We start from the raw sequence: 21,578 nt of genomic DNA, 5'->3' as shown, positions 1-21,578 counted from the left end.
GAGCTCAAAGGAGAAAAAAATACGAAGCAGAAGATATAGTTATAAATAAGTGTATTTAGAAGTTTTCAAAATTAATTCAAGACACAAATCACAAAACAGATAAGCTAAGAGAAACCCAGACAGGATAAATGCAATAGGTCAAAAAACAAAAAGGGAAATAAAAAGCTTTAAGCACATAACAGTCATACTGCTAAAACATCATAGGAGAACAAAGATGGCAGCCAATATTCTGTAAGTCAGAAGATAATGGAATGATACCTTTAAATTTACTGAAAAAACAAAATAAAAAAAAACCATACTTATTTACTTAAAATTCTACATCAAGCAAAAATATCTTTCAAAAAGAAGGAGATACACCCATGAGAATGACTGCTATCAAAAACACAGAAAATCACATCAGTTTATACTAAAAAGTTTATGTCTTTCAGCAACCTGAGTTTTAGTTGATTGGGGAGAGGAACAATATAAATTTAATACAATGAAAGTACATTTTAAATATGAACTAATAATTAAAATGTATAAAGAACAGTGATATCTTAAGACATCTTTAAAATATTCTTAAATCAGTTTTGGATATTTTTATGTTCTAAAATGTTAAGAACTGCTTCTTCAGATATCGTTCCAAAAAGTATGATGTATTCAATACTATGGAATGAATTTATTTCTTATAGGAAAAGAGAATTCTTTTCTAATACTAAAATACGCCCAGATGATGATACTGAACTAAGAAGATACACAATGTACATTTTATAAACAAAGGATATGGTAACCGTTTAGCATGTGTATGACATTAAATAAACTCAGTTTTACTCACCTCTGACCAGATTCTGTCTAGCTGTTAGGACAGCTCCAAGGTCACAGTCAGTAGTAGCATACGCATGAGGTATGGTGCTTTTAGATTCAGTTAATCTCTTGGCAATAACTCTTCTAATATTGCTAGCTGGGATTTCAGTGAATGTGCCCTGCAAAGAATGATAACGTGTCCATTAAATCATAAACAGAACTGAAAAAAACAAGCAAATAAACTGTATAACTGAAATCCGGTCTCAATGACCTAACTTAAGAAAATAAAGTTTAATACAGGAAAGCCTGTGCGCCACAACAGAGAGCCCTTGAGATGCAGTGAAGTCCCAGCATAGCCAAAAGTGGCTGTCAGGAATAAAGACCACATTTTCTTACAAAAAAAAAAAAGGAAACATACCAAATCATAAATAATCCCCTAATGGGTGTGTTTACTGAGATATTACCTATAAGTTTGTAAGTAGCTTTTGTTACAAACGTCACTTCTTAAAACTCAAAGCAATCAACAAACATATCAACAACACAACTATAGGGAATTCTTACTTATTAAAATGGCATACATGAGAAAAAGAAAATCCAAAATACTAGATAATCTCCCAAATTATTTCTATTTTGGTTTGTAATTAAGAATAAAACAAATCACATGAGATCTTATTTTCATAAACTCGTAAAGTATGAATGATAAGAAGGTCTTCCTATAACTTTACTGTTACTTTTCAATTCTGTTCCTTGAACCTCTAACGAAAATATGATGGACCTTAAATTATGGCTAATTCCTTTTTTGTCCTTCATTCAGGGGCAGGACTACAATCACTTAGGATAATTAAAAAAAAAAGTCAAAAGTACAGCTGACTTTTTTTTACAAATGCTTTCTAAGAGAATCAAACATTTTATGCTAGCAAAACACTTGATCAAATAAAATAAGTGATGTTTATATACTGAAAGAATTTTAAAGTTTATCTGCCAAATTTGAATAACTTATTTTTTAAAGAAATAAGATTTGATTACTCATAAACTGTTGTGTATGTAGACATGAATCATTAACATACATTTCAAAAATCTGTTTCTCATGAAACTTGTACTGTTTTTAATTTTTTCACAATATATTGTGAAATCTATTTCTCTTTCAATATGTTTCTCCATCAGAAAAGGCACTGTAGCTTTATTTTTTTCAGTGCCCATTCAACTTTAAACAAACATGATTATCCTGCACTTCTTCTGATGGAAAGCAAATGACATAAAAAGTACTAAGAAAGGGAGACAGGTAAACAGAGTAACTTGAAAACAAAAAAGGGCATGTATCCAGGAGGGAGAGAATGATTAGCTATACAATCTCTACAGGTTTTTCACTGAAAGACTATCAACACTGTTAGTCAAAAATAAAACATATCCACAGAAGGGAGCTGGTGTCCACTATTAATAACTAGTAGCACACTCAAGGAGAAAAGACATGGAAAGTATCATTATTACAGGGCAGATACATGGCACGTACACTGTGGAACTTGTGGCAAACTTAAATTGAATCATAATTCTATTTGGAAGTTAGCACTATATAAACAAATTTTGTTTACCGAAATGTGCAAAACAGAGTATTTCTGTCTTTATCACTTTGAGCTACTACTAGTAGCTCATAAGGGACTAGTAAAAGAACCCATAAAACATAAGAGTAATGGTTCTTATTTTTTCTCTCAGTTAAATCTGAAAAATAAAAATCTGTTCAGATGACAGGCATTACCTCTACATTAGGTTGTCCGGGAGTGGATACAGGAGGGATCATCGGCCGGGGGTAAGATGCTGTGGCTGCAGCCTGTGGGGGCAAAGGCGCTGCGGGAGTGGTTGGCAGGGCTGCGGTGGGTCTGGGTTCAGTGATCTTGCCCGTCTGTTTCAACTGGACCAGTTTGAGAGCATCCCTGGAGATAAGGGAGTTAGATAACCATGATTAGCAACCAGGAATCCAAGAAAGTTCAGAAAATGGAGGCTACATGTGAAGGGAAGATAAAGGAAATGAGTATTTTTTTCGGGAGGGAGGTGTCTTTTGGCAGAGAAGCAATTCATAAAGTAAGCCATACCCTTGTTCTTAGTACTTGTGAAATAATTTTCACATAGCATTCACAGAGTGTTAAGCTTACTGTACGCATGACTTTCATTAGGATATTTACTAAAGCACTGGAGCAAATTTGACTGTTTACGGCCAGGAAATCATACCACTTAAAATTATGCCCAAATGTTATCAGCACAATCTAATAAACCTAACCCATAAAAGCATTTAGAATGAAAAATAACTAAACAAGTAACAGACTTGCTTTTGTATTATTCTGCAAAACAAAGGTGTCTTTGTTTATTAAAAGGATATATAATTAGACTACCATGTCAAGCTCTCAATCCATTCTAAATTATAGTGGCATAAAGTCATGTATTTCCTTATACAAAACAGCTTTTTTGAAAATTTTAATCTGACAATTCAATAGTACTTAAAAATATCTTACATTAAAAATATTTTAAACCTAATTTTTTTAAATAAAAAAGATTTTACATAATCTAAAAATGACTTCAGGGTGACACAAATCCAAAGGCAAATTGTATTTCTAAAATTTCTTAAATGCAGTTAGTGATCTGGTATTATCACATGGTAGGAAGAGTGTTAACTCTGAGACAGCCCAATATTGCTATTCCTGGTGTATACACCCCACATCATCTCTGAGTGTAGCTGGGCCTGTGAACATGATGGATGTCACTCCCATGATTAGCCTGCCTTTGAGGACAAAGTGATGGATTTTGTAGACATATCCATTAAGGCCCTAAATCAGTGACACTGAGTTAATCAAAAGGCAACCTATCCACGGTTCAGACATTATCAGGTAAATTCTTTAAAAGGAAGAGAAAATTCCTAAAAGAAATCTGAATGGAGAAAAATTCTTTTACTTGCCTTGGAGAAACAAATAGGCATTTTAGGAACTGTCTATGGAGATGACCACATGGAAAAGATCTGAAGGAGGCCTCCAGGAGGTGAGAGCAATCTCTGGATGAGAGCTAGCAAATAAACAAGGGTAAGAGTTCTACTACTCAAGGACCTGAATCCTGCTAACCATGTGAGCCTGGAAGAGGGCTCCAACCTGCAGATGAGACCCTACTCCTGGCTGACACCTTGATTTCAGTCTTGTGAGACCATGGGTCGGAACCCCAGCCATGCTGGGCCAGGATTTCTGATCCACAGCACCGTCAGACAGTAAGTGGGTGTTGTTTTAAACAGCTACTAAGTTTGTTGCAATCTGTCATGCAGCAATAGAAAAGTGACACAGACAGGAATGCTCTAGCCTGGGGGACATCATGGGAGGGATCTCCCAAAGTGTACACGCACATTTTTAAGGAAGGAGAATCCATGCTTTTTATATCAGGTCCAGAAAGGGGTACATGAACTTAATATTAAGTGCAAGTAACTTACTTGCTTCAAAGTTAAAGAGCTGACATTTAAGATAAGAGGTCAGACTGATAAAGAAGTTTCAAATCATCCTCGACCTTTAGGTTAGGAAAGAGGGAATCAAAGTGGAAAAATGAGACTCCTGTGTACATATTGTGGTTATGTTAATTATGTAATCTTACACCACCCATGTGAGAGGATATTACTCCCTCCCTTATTTATAAATAAGTAAGTAGGTTCAAAGAGAACAGGGAACTCTACTGTAATGGACTATGTGGGAGAGGAGTCTAAAAAAGATTAGATATGTGTGTATGTCTAACTGATTCACCCTGCTGTACACCCGAAACTAACACAGTGTTGTAAATCCACTATACTCCAATAAAAGCTAAAACAAAAAAACAAACAGGTTCCATTCCGTTTCTAAGTTAGTACTTGTCAAGCACCTACTATTATCCTAGGTGTTGAAAATACATGGACACGTCCCATCAAGGAGTGTTATTCTATAGGAGAGTCAGCACATTAATCAAGTAAACAAATGAACAGATAGCAAGTGAAGAAAATAAAGCAGAGTAATGAGGTTGAAAGTCATGGGTGAAGAGATGTTATTTTAAAACAGGGTGGTCAGGGAAGGCCTGAAGACATATTATTTCTGTGAAGGACATGAAGGAAGTCTCAAGAATAGCTGGGAAAAGCATGTTACAAGGCAGAGAACAGCCAAGTGCAAAGGCAGGGAAATTAGGGCTTCTAAGAACAGACGAAGCCCAGTGTAGAAGGAGTGCAATGGACACAGCGGAGAGGCTTTACAGATGAAGCTGAAGAGGCAGGCAGCTAGAAGCTGCCAGGGCTGGGACCAAACCTTGGTTTGACCAACTCCAAAGCCTCTGTATTTTCTACTACTTTTCTAATACCTATGCAGAGTATGTCAACTAAACTAAGGCAGAGTCAGAACAAATTCTTCTCATAAGAAAAGACTAGAATAAAATAATAAGCCTACCTCAGACTGACAGCAATTCTGGAACTGAGGAGCCTGTGGGCTACAGGCCATAGGGTTGTAAACAGTCAGACACGACTGAGTGAGCATGCATGTGTGCTGAGACTGAATGAAGAAATGTTTTATCTACCTCATCTATATATGGAGCTAAAAGTAGGACCTCCTGACAAAGGCCCTCATCCGTCACACAAAATTAACAGGAACATAACTGGAGGCAATGCTGGTGCTCCGAGGTTGAGCCACACCATGGTGGTGATGACAGAACGACTGAGTGTCCCAGGGAATGAGCTTATGTTATGTACTCTTAGGGCTTTTGACCACAAGCTTACTCCTGTTTAGAAGTCAACTGTTAATTTACCCGGATAGTTCAGTTGGTAAAGAATCCGCCTGCAATGCAGGAGACCCCGGTTCAATTCCTGGGTCAGGAAGATCCACTGGAGAAGGGATAGGCTACCCACTCTAGTATTCTTGGGCTGCCCTCATGGCTCAGCTGGTAAAGAATCTGCCTGCAATGTGGGAGACCTGGGAACCTTCCCTGGGTTGGGAAGATCCCCCGGAGAAGGAAACAGCTACCCACTCCAGTATTCTGGCCTGGAAAATTCCACAGACTGTATAGTCCACGGGGTTGCAAAGAGTCGGACACGACTAAACGACTTTCACTCACTTTAACTTACTTATGGTATTTATAACCAGAAGTGCCATTTTTCCAGTTAATTGTGACAATTTATATATGAAATAAATGACTGCCCTATATTCGCTAGGGATATATGTCATGAGTCAAAACTTTGGCCACATAGATAAAAGTGTGAGCACTGATATAAAATAAGACCTTTTATTGATTTAAAAAATGCCTTTAACAAAAGATATGTTGCTTTTAAGAGTTCTTACAAGTCACAGTCTAACATTACTAGTCCCCTTTCATCACCTAAGGTAATTAAATATGTCTAACAAAATCTATTAATTTGGGTATTAAGCTAAAGTTCAGGATCAGAACAGCATATACAAAACACACTGATTTTCTCATTCAGGGCTCACTAGTGCACCCTCAGTAATTGGTTAAAAACAAAGCAACAACAACAACAAAAACAAAAATGAATACTCGAGGAAACGAAAAAAAAAATCTAAAATAATGCCTAAATACATCTACTTAAAAAAAAAAAAGGTTGGTCAGACTAAACAGACATACTTTTATTTCACTATCGGCGTAATTATTACTATTTTCATCAAGAAAAGGCAGTTTAGGTTCATCTCTAAGAGTCATCAATCATAAACAAGTAGCAGAAAATCAATTCTGGCCACAGGCTCACAGTAAACTTTTGTTGCTAAGTTTATACTTGTATACCTCATAAAGTATGAACGTTAATCATTGGTTAATAACAGCCAATAATTCAGTTTCTGCCATGCAGAGAATTACTTTAATGCTTTCTGTCCATTAAATAATCAGTCTAAGCTTGAAGAATTAGGTGGACATTAAAAAAATTAAGAGAAAAACTGATACATCACCCACTTCTGCAGAAAGGCAGAGGAAGCTTTGGGCATTCACTTAGGGTAGAACCTTCTCTACCAGATCCCTTCATTCATCTGGGTGTGCTAAGAATTAGTTCTAAAAAGAAATATTACTGAAAACATATGACATGACTGTCATGCCTACTATACTGTATGTGTGACACTGTGACATGAATACAAGCATTAGCTACAACTGTGATTTAAGACACAGATACACCGAAGAAGCTAGGCTGCAGGCCAAGAATGTACTTGTGTTCTGCCTCCAACAGCGTCCTTGGCACTTGTTTTCTTAAAATGATGGTACGTGAACAGGCAAAGTCAAGTCTATGTGCTTGTGCACAATATATATTCTGAGCAATATGTCTGCTTAATGCAACATTAAAATAGCAACCATGACACTTTTATTTTCTTCATAAACACAATGGATCAGAAGTATCTCCCTCTTTTCTCTTCTACTTGAATTTTTAGTTGACAATGTAAGGAGAAAGGATGCGCCTCACTATTTCAACAATGTGTACTATAGTATTTGGGGGCAGCTTATGCCAAAGCCTGCAATTTCTCAGTCTTACCAGAAGTAAACCTTTCTGTAGATGACATGAAGACAAAATTTTTTCCAAAGCTCACCTCAGTGTTTAACTCAAAACACAGGCATCGTTAGTGGTATACAAGCATGCTTTAAGGATCCATTTTTCTCATAAAATCTTTTGTAATATGTCGCAGTTTGAAGACTGAAGGTTTTGACTCTCTTATGGTAGAGATTTAAAGAATAAGGGCAGGGAAAGGATCAGGTAACAAGAAGACAAAGATGGCAAAAATATCAAAAACATAACTCTTTAATAGTGCTTCCTCTAGGGTACCCAATAAGATAACACCATTCTGTCCTCCTTAGGAAATGTCAGACCTACTATGATGACTTTCAACTTAGGTTTAAAAAAGATCTTTATTCATCATTTATGTATTAAGCACATATGGAGAGAAGGGAAAGAGGAAGAAAATTCGACTTCTTTATCCCATTGCTCTCACACCACTGATCTGCCCTCTAAAAGGTCACTAATCACCAACTTCAAGAGCCTTTTTTCAGATCCCTTCCTCCTTGACTCACATACATCTCCTAGATACCCTCCAACACAGAAATTTGTGCCTTTTAAAATGTTTCCCTATTTATCATCTCAGTCATAACTTTATCACTTTATTATCAAACTTACATCTCTAGTTCTGAACTGTCTCCCGAGACACATCCTCACCTCAATGACCCTGATATCTGCAATCTGGCTGGTCGGCACTGACAACAAGCATCAAACCAAACACATTATTCATCAGTTACTCCATCAAGACAAGTGGTTCCACCAATCCCTTATTTCTATTTATGGGGCCAAGACATCACCTGGCCCAGGATCCTAAGCACACACCTTGAGTCGCTGCTCTCCTGCTCCATTCTCAACAGATTTCTGGCTTTTCTCCTTATAATGCTGTCTCCATCATTTAAATTCTCATCTGTGTTCAGGTACTCATTCTCTCCTACCTGGACTACTTTATGATCCTCTTAACTTATCTCCTTACCTCTAATCTCCTTCTGCTCCAATGTATCTTTTACAAACTTGCAAAATCGATTTTTCTATGCTATACGTATTATTATTTGGCATTTCATCAAGTCTTCAACAATTAATGAATTACATATAGACTCTATCTTCTTCAGATATACAAGTAAGTGTATCATGTTATAAAGAAAGCTGTTCTGACACATTTTTACAGAGACTTTTTACTAAGGTACAGGTTGGTAGAAGATTAACAAAATTAACATACAAGTAGTAGATATTAAATAAGGATTGATGTGGGCAAAAACCTAGGTTTAACTACCTATCAGGATTCTTTATTTTAATTTTTAATGGTTAAGTGAAACTTGTAAGTTGTTTAACTACTGATTGACTGTTGCCTTTCAGCCAGGGGTCAGAATAGCTGATTTCCAACTCATGTGAGTATGGCACAAACTTCACATTATGTGCTTAAGAAACAAGTCAGTAATCCTGAAGTACAGATAACAGGATATCTGAAAATTAAAGCTATACTGCTTTCATTAAAAGAAATATTCATCAATAAACCAACACTTTAATGAAGAGTAAAATAATCCAATGAAAAGAAAGAAAAGTCACCTGGTCAGGCATTGCCACTTAATAATGTAATACCTTTGCTCTATCTCAACTTGTAAAAATTTTAGCCAACATTACTGATCACTTCTTATCAACATTAGATAAACTGGGAAGAGTTTATTGCTTTAAAATGCTAACTCAATTTGAAAATTTAATATTACTCTAATAGGAATGTGCATACACTACTACAGCAATTTCATATTAGTTCATATGCCTATTTGATTAATTTTTGTCTGCCTCACTAGACTAACTTTTGATAGAGCAGGTGCCATCTATTTTAATATGTTCTTGAAAGACACAAAACTTAAAATTAATTTAAAATATGATATAGTCCCAATAAAAATATCATAGTCTTCCTGCCTAACCCCACCTGTGGGGCTAGATAAATTATTTAAAAACCATTCGGAAGAATATTAAAAAAAAAAAAAAAACCAAGAAAACTGTTTATTGAAAAATAAGAGAAAAGATAGCGCTATCAGATTTTATTTAACTTATATGCAGAGTACATCATGTAAAATGCTGGGCTGGATGAAGCACAAGCTGGAATTAAGACTGCCGGGAGAAATATTAATAATCTCAGATATGCAGATGACACCACCCTTATGGCACAAAGCGAAGAAGAACTAAAGAGCCTCTTGATGAAAGTGAAAGAGAGTGAAAAAGTTGGCTTAAAACTTAACATTCAGAAAATGAAGATCATGGCATCCGGTCCCATCACTTCATGGCAAAGAGAATGGGGAAACAATGGAAACATTGAGAGACTTTATTTTGGGGGGCTCCAAAATCACTGCATACATATGGTGACTGCAGCCATGAAATTAAAAGACACTTGCTCCTTGGGAAAAAAGCTATGACCAACCTAGATAGCATATTAAAAAGCAGAGACATGACATTACCAACAAAGGCCTGTCTAGTCAAAGCTATGGTTTTTTTAGTAGTCATGTATGGATGTGAGAGTTGGACTATAAAGAAAGCTGGATGCCAAAGAATTGATGCTTTTGAACCATGGTGCTGGAGTAGACTCTTGAGAGTCCCTTGGACAGCAAGGAGATCCAACCAGTCCATCCCAAAGGAAATCAGTCCTGAATATTCATCGGAAGGACTGATGCTGAAGCTCAAACTCCAATACTTTGGCCACCTGATGCAAAGAACTGACTCCTTGGAAAAGATTTCGAAGCTGGGAAAGATTGAAGGCAGGAGGAGAAGGGGACAACAGAGGCTGGATGGCATCACTGACTCAATGGACCTGAGTTTGAGCAAGCTCCAGGAGTTGGTAATGGACAGGGAAGCCTGGTGTGCTGCAGTCCTTGGGGTCACAAAGAGTCAGAGACAACTGAACTGATCAGATTTTAAAGCTTACTGTAAAATATTTCTAATTAGGAGTGTGATTAAAAAAAAATATATGAGGTACTAATTCATGGATAGACTGATTGATGGAATAGAAAAGAAAACCTAAAATGAGATGGAAATTGCTTTGATCATACACATGCGATTGCATCATTAGCTCATACGAACTTAAAACAGTGCAAAGATTCACCACTCTGCACACTAATTTTCTCCATTTATCATCATTTCTAAGGTTCTGGCGTAGTTATCAAATTAGAACTGTTCTTCAGTAATGCTGCAATTATTCAAAAAAACAACCCTTGCATAAAATACAATTTTATGCTGACAAAAGCAATTAAAAGTACAAAAGAGCAGTGAATTTCCTTTTAAATCTTACACTGAATAAGTCCTTCTTTAAACACTTTCAGAAATAGATGGTCATGATAAACACTGGACCTGGGTATTACAAAAAGCACACACATACTCTTTAGTGAATATCCCCCGAGGGCCAGTGGCTGTGCCCTGGTTAGCATCCAGTGCGTGCTTTTCCAGAATATTGCGGGCAGCTGGACTTAAACGGAACCTAAGAAGAAAATATAAAATTAAAGAAACTAATTAACACTTACATTTGATTCCAAATGTCAACAGTTTTGCTGATAATTAGAAAAATAAAAATGTATAATGAAGCTAAAACAACTCCTATAGATAGTGACAGTCAAATAAGTTAATCTGTACTAATCTGGTTTATTTTACTAAGACATTTTCATACAAATTTAATTACTATTCTAAAATATTATAAGAAACTATATTGTTCCTTCATGTAGTTTTTATTATAGTAAGATAAGTGTAAAATTTACCATTTGAAGCATTTTTAGGCATTTTTATTGAGTGCATTAAGTACAGTAACGACGCTCTGCAGCCATCCCCACCATCCATCTCCAGAACTTTATCATCCTCCCAATATGAAACTCCACACCCATTAATAACTCTCCATTCCTTCCTCCCATCAGCCCCTGGCAACCATCACGTTACTCTCTGTCTTTACTAATTTGACTACTCTAGGTAACTTGTAAGTGAAATTATTCATTATTTGTCTTTTTGTGATTGGTTTATTTTACCTACATATCTTCAAGATTCATCCATATTATGTGTCAGCATTTCTTCCCTTGTTAAGACTAACATTCCATTGTGTATATATATGTGTGTGTACTATATATATACACATATATATTGTATATCAAGCTCTAATATTTGTCAGAAACTCAAATGCAGGGTAATTAGAAATGTGTGTTAAAATTCTAATTCCATATTATATCAATTATATCAGTTATACATTTGAAATTGGAATTCACATTACAGTTATTAGGATTCCATAAATAGGAACACAATATGAAGTTTGGTACACTGAATTCCATTCTGGAATCTTAAAACCTAACAGGAATTCAATGCAGACACTAAATATTTGCTTTGCTCTCCACAGGATGTATAGGGTCTTCACGGTACTTGGAATATTTAGGTATTCAATACTATTTGTCTGTGGAGTAAACGATGATGGTAAAATAATCATTCCTAGACTTCAGTTTCCTAAGAGAAGAAAGGGAAGGTCAGCAACTTCTTACTTAATCTACAAAGATGTTTTAAATAGGATAATGATTAAAATATTCCAAAAGTTGCATAGTCTTTAAAAGGAAAAAACAAACACAAACATTATTCAAATAAGTGTCCCTTGTGGCTCAGATGGTAAAGAATCTACCTGCAATGTAGGAGACCTGGGTTCAATCCCTGAGTCAGGAAGATTCCGTGGAGAAGGAAATGGCTACTCACTCCAGTATTCTTACCTGGAGAATTCCATAGATAGAGTAGCCTGGTGGGCTACAGTCCAGGTGTCACAGAGTCAAACATGACTGAGCAACTAATACTTACCATGTTCACATTTAGATCCGAAAATAGATTTAAGAATGTGCCATTTTGGAGAAGGGCATGGCAACCCACTCCAGTATTCTTGCCTGGAGAATTCCATGGACAGAGGAGCATGGCAGGCTACAGTCCACGGGGTCTCAAAGAGACCCAGTTCACTCAGTTGGACATGACTGAGTGAATTTCACTGTCATTTATTCAAATAAACATACTCACTGCACTTTTCCTGGTGGGTGTTCCTTCTTGACAGGGGTAGCAATCTGTGGTTCTGCTGAGGGGGGAGGCACTGATGGTTTTGCAGCTGGTGGTGGAGGACCCGTATCTTTAGGAATTTCAACATGTTTCCAATCTTCTCCTTCTTCAACTAGCAAACCAATCAGTGAACCCAACCGTATATTTTTAGATCCTTCTGCCACCTATATTTAAAACAGAAAATAATTGCAGAGAAAGATTCATGATTTTGTGAAGTAGTTTATTCTTTGGATAATTCTGTACCTGTTAGAAATCTCTCTTAAAATGAGCTAAAACCTACATCTGAGCTAGCCTACCTCCTCCCTTCCACTCACCATGTTCCTTGCCTAAGTTCCCTCACTTACCCCTTCCTTCACCACTCTCCTCCTTCGTTACTAATGCTAACTCCTGAAATTAAAAAAGAGAATCTCTCCTCTTTCTGAAAGGCTTCAAATACGTAAGAGCTACCATTCCCATCTTCCTTTGGATGTCACTCAGTACATATCTAAACTAAGAGTTGTAGTACGTATCTTAACTATTTGTCCTTCCCAGATAGTTCCCACAACGGCTTAGGAATTCCAACACCTCATAAGGGATTAACTCCTTCAAGTAAGTCATATGCACTAAAATTAAAGTCAAATCTTTTCAGTAAACTTAGTCTCTGGAAAAAAATGTCCCATTGCATGGATGGAATTGGTTAATTACTTTGGTTAACAATAAGTGTGTGTGTGTGTGTGTGTGTGTGTATGTGTGTGTGCGCGCGTGCGCACACACGCACGTGTGCGCTCAGTCTTCAGTTGAGCCCAAGTCTCTGCGACCCCATGAACTGTAGCCTGTCAGGCTTCTCTGTCTATGGGATTCTCCAGGCCAGAATACTGGAGTGGGTAGCCATTCCCTTCTCCAGCGGATCTTCCCAACCCAGGAATCGAACCCAGGTCTCCTGCATTGCAGGCAGGTTCTTTATCATCTGAGCCACCAGGGAAGTCCATAGTAAGTGTCCTTTCCACATTTCTTTTTCCCTTGTATGTATAACTACAAAATCTAAGACATAAAGTAAAACATCATGAATTTTCTGTCAGTATATGAGAAACATGGTAGTGTCTTAGCTAACCATTCTTTCATAGTTAATGTCAATTAAATGCATAAAGGCAAGATGATTTTTTAATGCAAATATATTTTAAGCATTTTGGCAGGGTTAATTTACAAAGAAAAGGTTGATTCTTATTTAATTATTAAAAGAAGTCCCTGGAGAACCTTCAGATGATATTATAAGTTCAGTACTGGAAGAAAATGTCATTCCTTTAAAATTTTCTATTATTCTCTTTCAATTACTTTAAATAAGGTTCATCAGAGACATACTTTAATGAATAATATACTGTAGGATGTTCACTAATACAGTAATTATAAGTAAAACTGTGACAGAATGGGGTTGACATTTCTAAGTAACACTAATTTTCATGCTTATTAGTATGTGCACTATTAAAATCATAAGTTTTGAGAGTTAGGAAGCTTCCTAAATTTACTAATTACTGATGGAGCAAAATACATATAAAAAACTGGTATATAAAACTAAATAAAGATGTTTAATGAATAGCAGCTGAGGAAAAACGACAAACAATCCAAGAACAATTGGTCTGTTTGTCATTTACTAAAAAGTTTTACTTCTTTGGACTGCTCATTTTTTTTTAACTATGTCAAAAAGATGAGTTAAGATTATTAATAGGTTAACATTTTTTTCTTCTTTTAAAATGTCTATTTGCTTGCTTATGAACTGCTAACTCAAAATCACAAAGTAAAATGACCAATTTTCTTTAAAAATTGATAGATTAAAGTATTAAGTGATATGAAGTCCATTTGACGTTAATTCCTATCAAAACTGAACCAGAAACAGGATCAATATCCAAGTTCAAAGAACACCACTCAAATAAAAAGCATGTTTAAAAAAAGGGAAGGTTTATCCTAGAGATATCAACAGGTTTCTGAAATCAGATATTATACTGAATCTGAAACTGACACCTCACCTTCTGTTTCATTCATTGCAACAAATCATATAAATGATTCCGTATATACCCTACCTATTGATATATTCAGAAGTAGGCAATAACGAGCATTTAGTATCATTTTCCTTTTCACCATACCTAAGTATTAAGTAAATTTTGTTTTTAACTATTCATATTTTTCCATTAAAAAAATGACATGATGGAACATGAAACCCAAATGCAATGAACAATGGTATACTACCACACAACTTGAATATATTAATACAAAGTAAAATAAAACAATGTCCATTATAGTTCCATTTAAAGCCACACTAAAGTCACTATACAAACTTAAAGATCACTTCTCTTTTTCTATTCCCTTAGTGCCACAAGAGATCTTTTAAGGTGTGCTAGTTTCCTGTAGATATTTGCTTATGTTTTAGTCAGCAAATATTTAACACTGATGAAGACTTAGTAACAAAAGAATAAATTATGCTCTTTTCAAAGCCGTGTTGAGAAACCAGACGGGCCTCTGTTACTGCTCCGAGTTAGGACTGTGGATGTGCTCTGCTCTGTGACAGTATCTGGAGCTTAATGATGCCTCAGAGGCCCAGGTCTCTCCCAGGCACTTGACTTACTTGATCAAAACTCTCTCCTTCTCTTGTGTCACTGATTTCTTAATACTAAAAGAAAGAGTTTTACACTTAGTTCTGCTAAAACAGCTCAATAATGCTCAAATATTGGATCTAGACTCTGTCATTTAAATTAATAGGCTCCCCTCCCGATTTTTTACAGGGTCTTTGGGTTTCAATGCTGGCTCTGCTACTGACTAGTTATGTGACCTTGGTGAGGTTTATCTCACCCTGACTGCTTCTTCATCTGTAAAATGGAAATAATAATAGTAACTACTTCATGGAGTTATTATATGAAATAAATGAGTTATATATAAGACACTTAGAATAGTACCAGACATCTAGGAAATGCTACATAGATGGGAAAGATGCTATTATTATGATTACAGTGGTGTCTTTCTCCAAGTTATTATTTTTTTTGTATGACATATATATACATATGTATTTATGTATATATATATGTATATATGTATATATACACATATGTATTATGTATTTATATATACATATATATACATATGTATTATGTATTTATGTATTAAATTCATACCTTATGTACATATAGATGGACGTATTTATTTATTTCTCTCCTTCATTTTTTTTTCAACTTTTTGCCCTCAAGGTCTATCTGTGTTGTTACAAATGGCAAGATTTCATTCTTAGTATTCCACTGTGTATTTTTACTCCAGTTTCTTTATCCATTCACTCACTGATGGACACTTGGGTAGTTTCTGTATCTTGGCTGTTGTAAATAACCCTGGAGTAAACATGGGAGTGCAGATATCTTTTTGAGTTAGTGTTTTCTTTTTCTTTGGGTAAATATCAGAGGTGGAATTGCTGGATCATATGGGAACCTCCATACTGCTTCCCACAGTGGCTGCACCACCAACAGCTTACATTCCCACCAAGAGTATACATCTTTTCTCCACATCCTCACCAACACTTGCTTCTTATCTTTTTGGTAACAGCTATTCTAACAGTTGTGAGGTAATACCTCATTGTGGTTAGGTTTGCATTTCTCTGATGATTAATGATGTTGAGCATCTTTTCATGTAACTGTTGGCCATCTGCATGTCTTCTCTGGAAAAATGTCTATTCAGATCTTCTGCCCATTTTTAAATTGGATTGCTTTTTTTTTTTCTATTGAGTTGTATGACTTCTTTATGTATTTTGGATATCAGCCCCTTATCAGATATATGACTTACACATATTTTCTCCCATTCTGTAGGGTGCCTTTGCGTTTTGCTGTTGGTTCCCTTTGCTGTAGAGAGCTTTTCTGTTTGATGAAGTCCCACTTGTTTATTTTTGTGTCAAAAAATCATAGCTGAGACTTATATTAAGGACCTTACCAAGTTAGGGTTAGGATTAGGGTTATTTTTAAAACAAAAAATATACTCAACATGGATCAAGCAGGAACTACAGGGAAGTGCCCCTCATTGCTAAAGGTTGACAATTCATACAAAAAGGCCCAGCCACGAGGCTGGCAGCACTAGAATGTAAATAGCAGCATGTGAGACACTGAGGTGGTGCGGCCTATGACGAACTATTTCTCGATATACATATACACACAGAGTCTGAATTCTATCCGTAGGCCCAGACCCCTAGTATTAGTTCTCTTTACCAGAGACATCCCCACAAGCTGAAATATATTATCTGCAAAAGTGCTAAAAGACAGCCCCTCTAATAAGCTCACCAGTCTACCCAGGGATATGAGATACTGAAGACACGAAATATCTACAGCAGTACTTCCTAGGAGAGAAACTGTTTGAGGGGGTTCATTCCATTAAAGGTGCTCATAAATACTGTCTGTTTTGATTCTGACATTAAAAAATAATCAGTAAGTTAAGAAATTATTTAAATAGTTTTCTTCTTTAAAACAGAACAGCTTGAGAGTTGCTAAGTGAGGCAGTCACTTAGCACACACAATGGTTAGTGGCAATGAGCTGAGTCACACGACTGACTTAAAAGCTGGTTCAAAACAAGTCCAGATTTTCCCATCATAGTTTGAAATTTTTGTTCTTTAATGTATATATATTTAACTTATATGCACAATGAAAAGTGGTTTAAAAGGAAGATACGTAAGAAACAATGAAGCAGAAAACAAATCAAGGACAAGCTAAAATGCAAAGGGGAGAAGAAACACTTAGGTCCTTGAATACTGGTTTGCCTGCCACTCAAGTGCTGGGCACTGTTCCTGCACAGTATTAACTCATTTAATTCTCTTTAAAACCTTTTGAAGTGCTATTATTATTCCCACATATAGATAAGGAAACTGAGGCTGAGAAGGAAAGGCTAAATAACCTGCTCAAGATCACAGGGCTAGTAAGTCAGGAGTCAAACACAGTGTGATACTAGAGACAACATTGAATATGATCAGTACCGTGTCCATAAATTATATTGACGTGATCAAAACGATCACATAGCACCTCAAGACACTGCTATTTTTACAACAAAGCTTAAAAAGGAAGAGCAGGTGATAAATGATTTAGTTTTTAATTCATGGGAAACACAGACTCATTTACTACTTTAATGTCATTTATCTATTTCAGTATTAAAAAATTTAGAACTGAGACTATTTCCCATTTAGTAGAATTTGCTCTGAGCTTTGAGAGGTTATTTTCTCAATTAAAAATACCGTCTATGAAGAAGAATCAACTGCGAGGTTTCACAACTTCAAATTTCAACTGATAATTTTCAAACTAAAAAAGGTAATTTTGAAGAAGACTGCAAGCAATTTAATAAAAAATAAGGGAGGGTAAGAGGGAACCTAACAATAAAATAAAACCACAGTGAAAAAATCCATTCTTTAGAAAACACCAGTGACACAGTGCTGGAGTGAGATATAGTGAAGAAATTGACTGAATCAGAGGAACAGTACCAAAAATAATTATCATCTGTTGCTTTTGTAATAGGTTTCCTGGGTGGTTCGAGTGTAAAGAATCCACCTGCCAATGCAGGAGATGCAAGAGACACAGGTTCAATCTCTGGGTCGGGAAGATCCCCTGCAGTAGGAAATGGCAACCTGCTCCAGTACTCTTGCCTGGGAAATGCCATGGACAAGAGAAGCCTGGCAGGCCACACAGTCCATGGGGCCACAGAGAGTTGGACACGACTGAGCACTACTTTTTGCAATATTCGGATGATCAATAAAGGAATTTTTAAAATCTGTTTTAATATATATAGATGTTAAAATTTAGAAAAACTTCTATTTTTGAAAATTGTTTTGAAGAGTAACAGCCTACCCCAAAATAAAAATCAATGACTATATTGCCAGTCAATAAACTAAAATTTTAAAAAATTATGTTTAAATATATCCTAACAGCTTACATTTTCTTCACCCTCAAAAGCATCCTGACTTGTATGACAAATTATATAGTAACCCTAAATATATTTGAAGCCAATCTTAAACTCTTCAGAAAAAGTCATCTTAATATTCTATTTTATTGTTATTTAATCACTAAGTTATGTTCAACTCTTCGCAACCCCATAGACTGTAGCCCTCCAGGCTCCTCTGTCCGTGGGATTTCCTAGGCAAGAATACTGGAGTGGGTTGCCATTTCCTTCTCCAGGGAAACTTTCCAACCCAGGGATCGAACCTGTGTCTCCTGCATTAGCAGGCAGATTCTTTACCAATGAGCCACCAGGGAATCCCCTCCATTTTATTACCTTATCACTTAAAACATCCTGGAGAAGGAAATAGCAACCCACTCCAGTATTCCATTTCCTTCTCCAGGATGTTTTAAGTGGTAAGGTAATAAAATGGAGGGGATTCCCTGGTGGCTCATTGGTCTTGCTTGGAAAATCCCATGGACGGAGGAGCCTGGTGGGCTACAGTCCATGGGATCGAAAAGAGTCAGACACAACTGAGCAACTTCACTTCACTTAAAACATCTGCTATCTAATTTGCTGAATAATAAATTTAAGACTAAACTTATGAACTGATATATGTGTAACAGTTTAATGTTTTTACATGACAATTTACTAGTGTGATTAAATGAGACTTTAACAACTCTCCCAATTAACTTAATTGGAAATAAATCATAAAATTATCTACACTGGCAGCAGTTATTCTTTATTAATAAGAATGTCTAAGCTTTTTCTCTGGCTCTAAATGAGCCACCAGGACTTCCCTGGTGTCTCAGATAGTAAAGCATCTGCTTACAATGCAGGAGACCTGGGTGCAATCCCTGGGTTGGGAAGATCTCCTGGAGAAGGAAATGGCAACCCATTTCCCATCAAGAATAAGAATCCAGTATTCTTGCCTGGAAAATCCCATGGACGAAGGAGCCTAGTAGGCTACAGTCCATGGGATCGCAAAGAGTTGGACATAACTGAGCAACTTCACTTTTCTTTTGAAGTTTTTTTCCTGCCTCTAAATGAAATACAATAATTAATATTTTATATTTAAAATGGAACTCAGATGTAAAAATTATGATTACTAAGAAAGGAATAAAATCGGGGTGGGGGAGAAAATAAAAAACTCTATAAGACTATGGAAATAAATCCCTATGAAGAGCAAAACAGGTTACAATTCTTAATCTTTCAAACATGGGCAAACTAAAAACTGGAGTTTTATATCATCACCTACCTTTTAATAAGCTCAATTAACCAACTCCTTGATTCTGAGAGTAAGATTCTCTTACATGCATTCCTATAAAAATCATTTTATTATGGGTGCTAATATGAGAATTATTCCAGAATGAAAGACAAAGGTGTAACTTGCGAATGGGAAGGTTAAGAATGGAGGAGGGGTAAAAGGCTTTAAAAATATCAGTGAGTGAGTGAGTGAAGTAGCTCAGTCGTGTCCGACTCTTTGCGACCCCATGGACTGTAACCTACAAGGCTCCTCTGTCCATGGAATTTTCCAGGCAAGAGTGCTGGAGTGGGTTGCCATTTCCTTCTCCAGGGAATCTTCCAGACCTAGGGATCGAACCCAAGTCTCCCACATTGCAGGCAGACGCGCCTTAATCTCCCCTCCATTTTCCCCCCTATAAAATTGCACACACTGTGATATGAATATACTCCCATTCCTATTATCCAAAATGCATATGGAATAATAATAAAACCACAGGGCTCTAAAGCACATACATACAGCCTTTGGCAAGGAAATAGCTATTTGTACAACTAAAGCTGTTATCAATCATACCGCCTCACACCACCTTTTCAGAGCTTTGGGGCCCAGATGAATAGCTACTCCTGACCTAAGACATCATTATTAATTTGAAATGTATTACTAAGCACCTGAGTGAAAAATGCTATCAATTCTGGAAGACGTTCATAGCCAAACAATCCAGAACTGAGGCCAAAGACACAGCTTGCCAAAAGCACACACAGCTGGGCTTATTACATGTGCTACTTCAAACAATGTTTTTCCTTTTCAAAATGCTGCATAAATTAGTAAAAGAAACTATTTTTTGGTAAGAACAATTACTTTTTTCTAGTTATAAAGGTACAGAACTTTTAGTCTTCCATTCATATTTCCTCCTAGGAAGTATTTTCAACAATGTGTTTTAACATGGCTATCAATAGGGAAGATGACAATTGAAAGGAATTTTGACAAATTAGAATGCAAAAAATAAAATATTAAGTATGACATTCCAAAGTACAGTCTCTGGATAGAATGTACAAAAGAAGGCATTATACCCATGGTCAAAGTGGAGGTGAGCTGGTGGCTCAGGAGTGAGACCACATCAAGTGACTACTAAGAGATGTGCAGCGTGTCTGTACAAATCACGCTACAGAGGCATGAATGGACACTTAATGTCTAGTCACAAAAACTAACACAAATTATGAGATAAATATGCAGGCTGAAATAGGGGTATGGTCACCAAGACTGAATGAGTAAGCGTAATAATAATGGGAACAGTGATGTTTACCAACACTTGGTGGGTGATAGGCCTTGTAATGAGCATATATGCATTATCTCAATCTCTACTATTACCCCATAACCTAGGGTATTACAGCTACCTCCACTTTACTAGGAACGCTAAAGAATTTGCCAATCATGGCATAACTAACAACTGGCAGAATTGATCATCTATATGAATCAGGTAACAGTGTGATTCCAGAGCCTACAATCTTAGCTGCTATATATACCACATTATCCAACAACTGTCCTAGAAGGTAAGAAACAAACACACTCTATCAGTGAGTATACCATGTAACGGCAGACAGGCTTCATGCATTTTATGTCACTTACTTTTCATATAAACTCTAATATTCCATTATAAAAAAATGCCTATTATAGAAAATTAAGAATATAGAGAAAAACAGAAAAAAAGAGCAGAATCATTTAGTTCTACTACCCAAAGACAAACCTCAAATTTTTATAACACTTCATTCCAATCTTGTCTATATTTATATTTTTATTTAAAGTTCTGTAAGATTGTAATCTGGAGAAGGCGATGGCACCCCACTCCAGTACTCTTGCCTGGAAAATCCCATGGACGGAAGAGCCTGGTGGGCTGTAGTCCATGGGGTCGCTAGAGTCGGACACGACTGAGCGACTTCATTTTCACTTTTCACTTTCATGCATTGGAGAAGGAAATGGCAACCCACTCCAGTGTTCTTGCCTGGAGAATGCCAGGGACGGGGAAGCCTGGTGGGCTGCAGTCTATGGGGTCGGACACG

At 36.4% G+C, this 21,578-nt stretch overlaps 1 protein-coding gene across 3 annotated transcripts in view; it reads right to left on the bottom strand.

Annotated features, from left to right (window-relative positions):
- PDHX (pyruvate dehydrogenase complex component X) overlaps window positions 1-21,578 on the bottom strand; it is a 75,369-nt gene that overhangs the window by 13,942 nt on the left and 39,849 nt on the right. For all 3 annotated transcript variants that reach the window (XR_009490580.1, XM_059874725.1, NM_001075751.1), the window contains exons 4-7: window positions 12,323-12,522; window positions 10,674-10,772; window positions 2,537-2,711; window positions 815-962 (exon numbers count right to left, since the gene is read on the bottom strand). Coding sequence is in view for 2 of the 3 variants with exons in the window: in XM_059874725.1 (XP_059730708.1) it covers window positions 815-962; window positions 2,537-2,711; window positions 10,674-10,772; window positions 12,323-12,522 (622 nt within the window). In the remaining variant the exon portion in view is untranslated. The remainder of the gene's footprint in view (window positions 1-814; window positions 963-2,536; window positions 2,712-10,673; window positions 10,773-12,322; window positions 12,523-21,578) is intronic.

Source organism: Bos taurus, chromosome 15 (assembly GCF_002263795.3).
Source record: "Bos taurus isolate L1 Dominette 01449 registration number 42190680 breed Hereford chromosome 15, ARS-UCD2.0, whole genome shotgun sequence".
NCBI classification, from domain to species: Eukaryota; Metazoa; Chordata; class Mammalia; order Artiodactyla; family Bovidae; genus Bos; species Bos taurus.
Note: the sequence above shows the minus strand (reverse complement) of the source record. Positions and strands in the feature narration are given on the sequence as shown.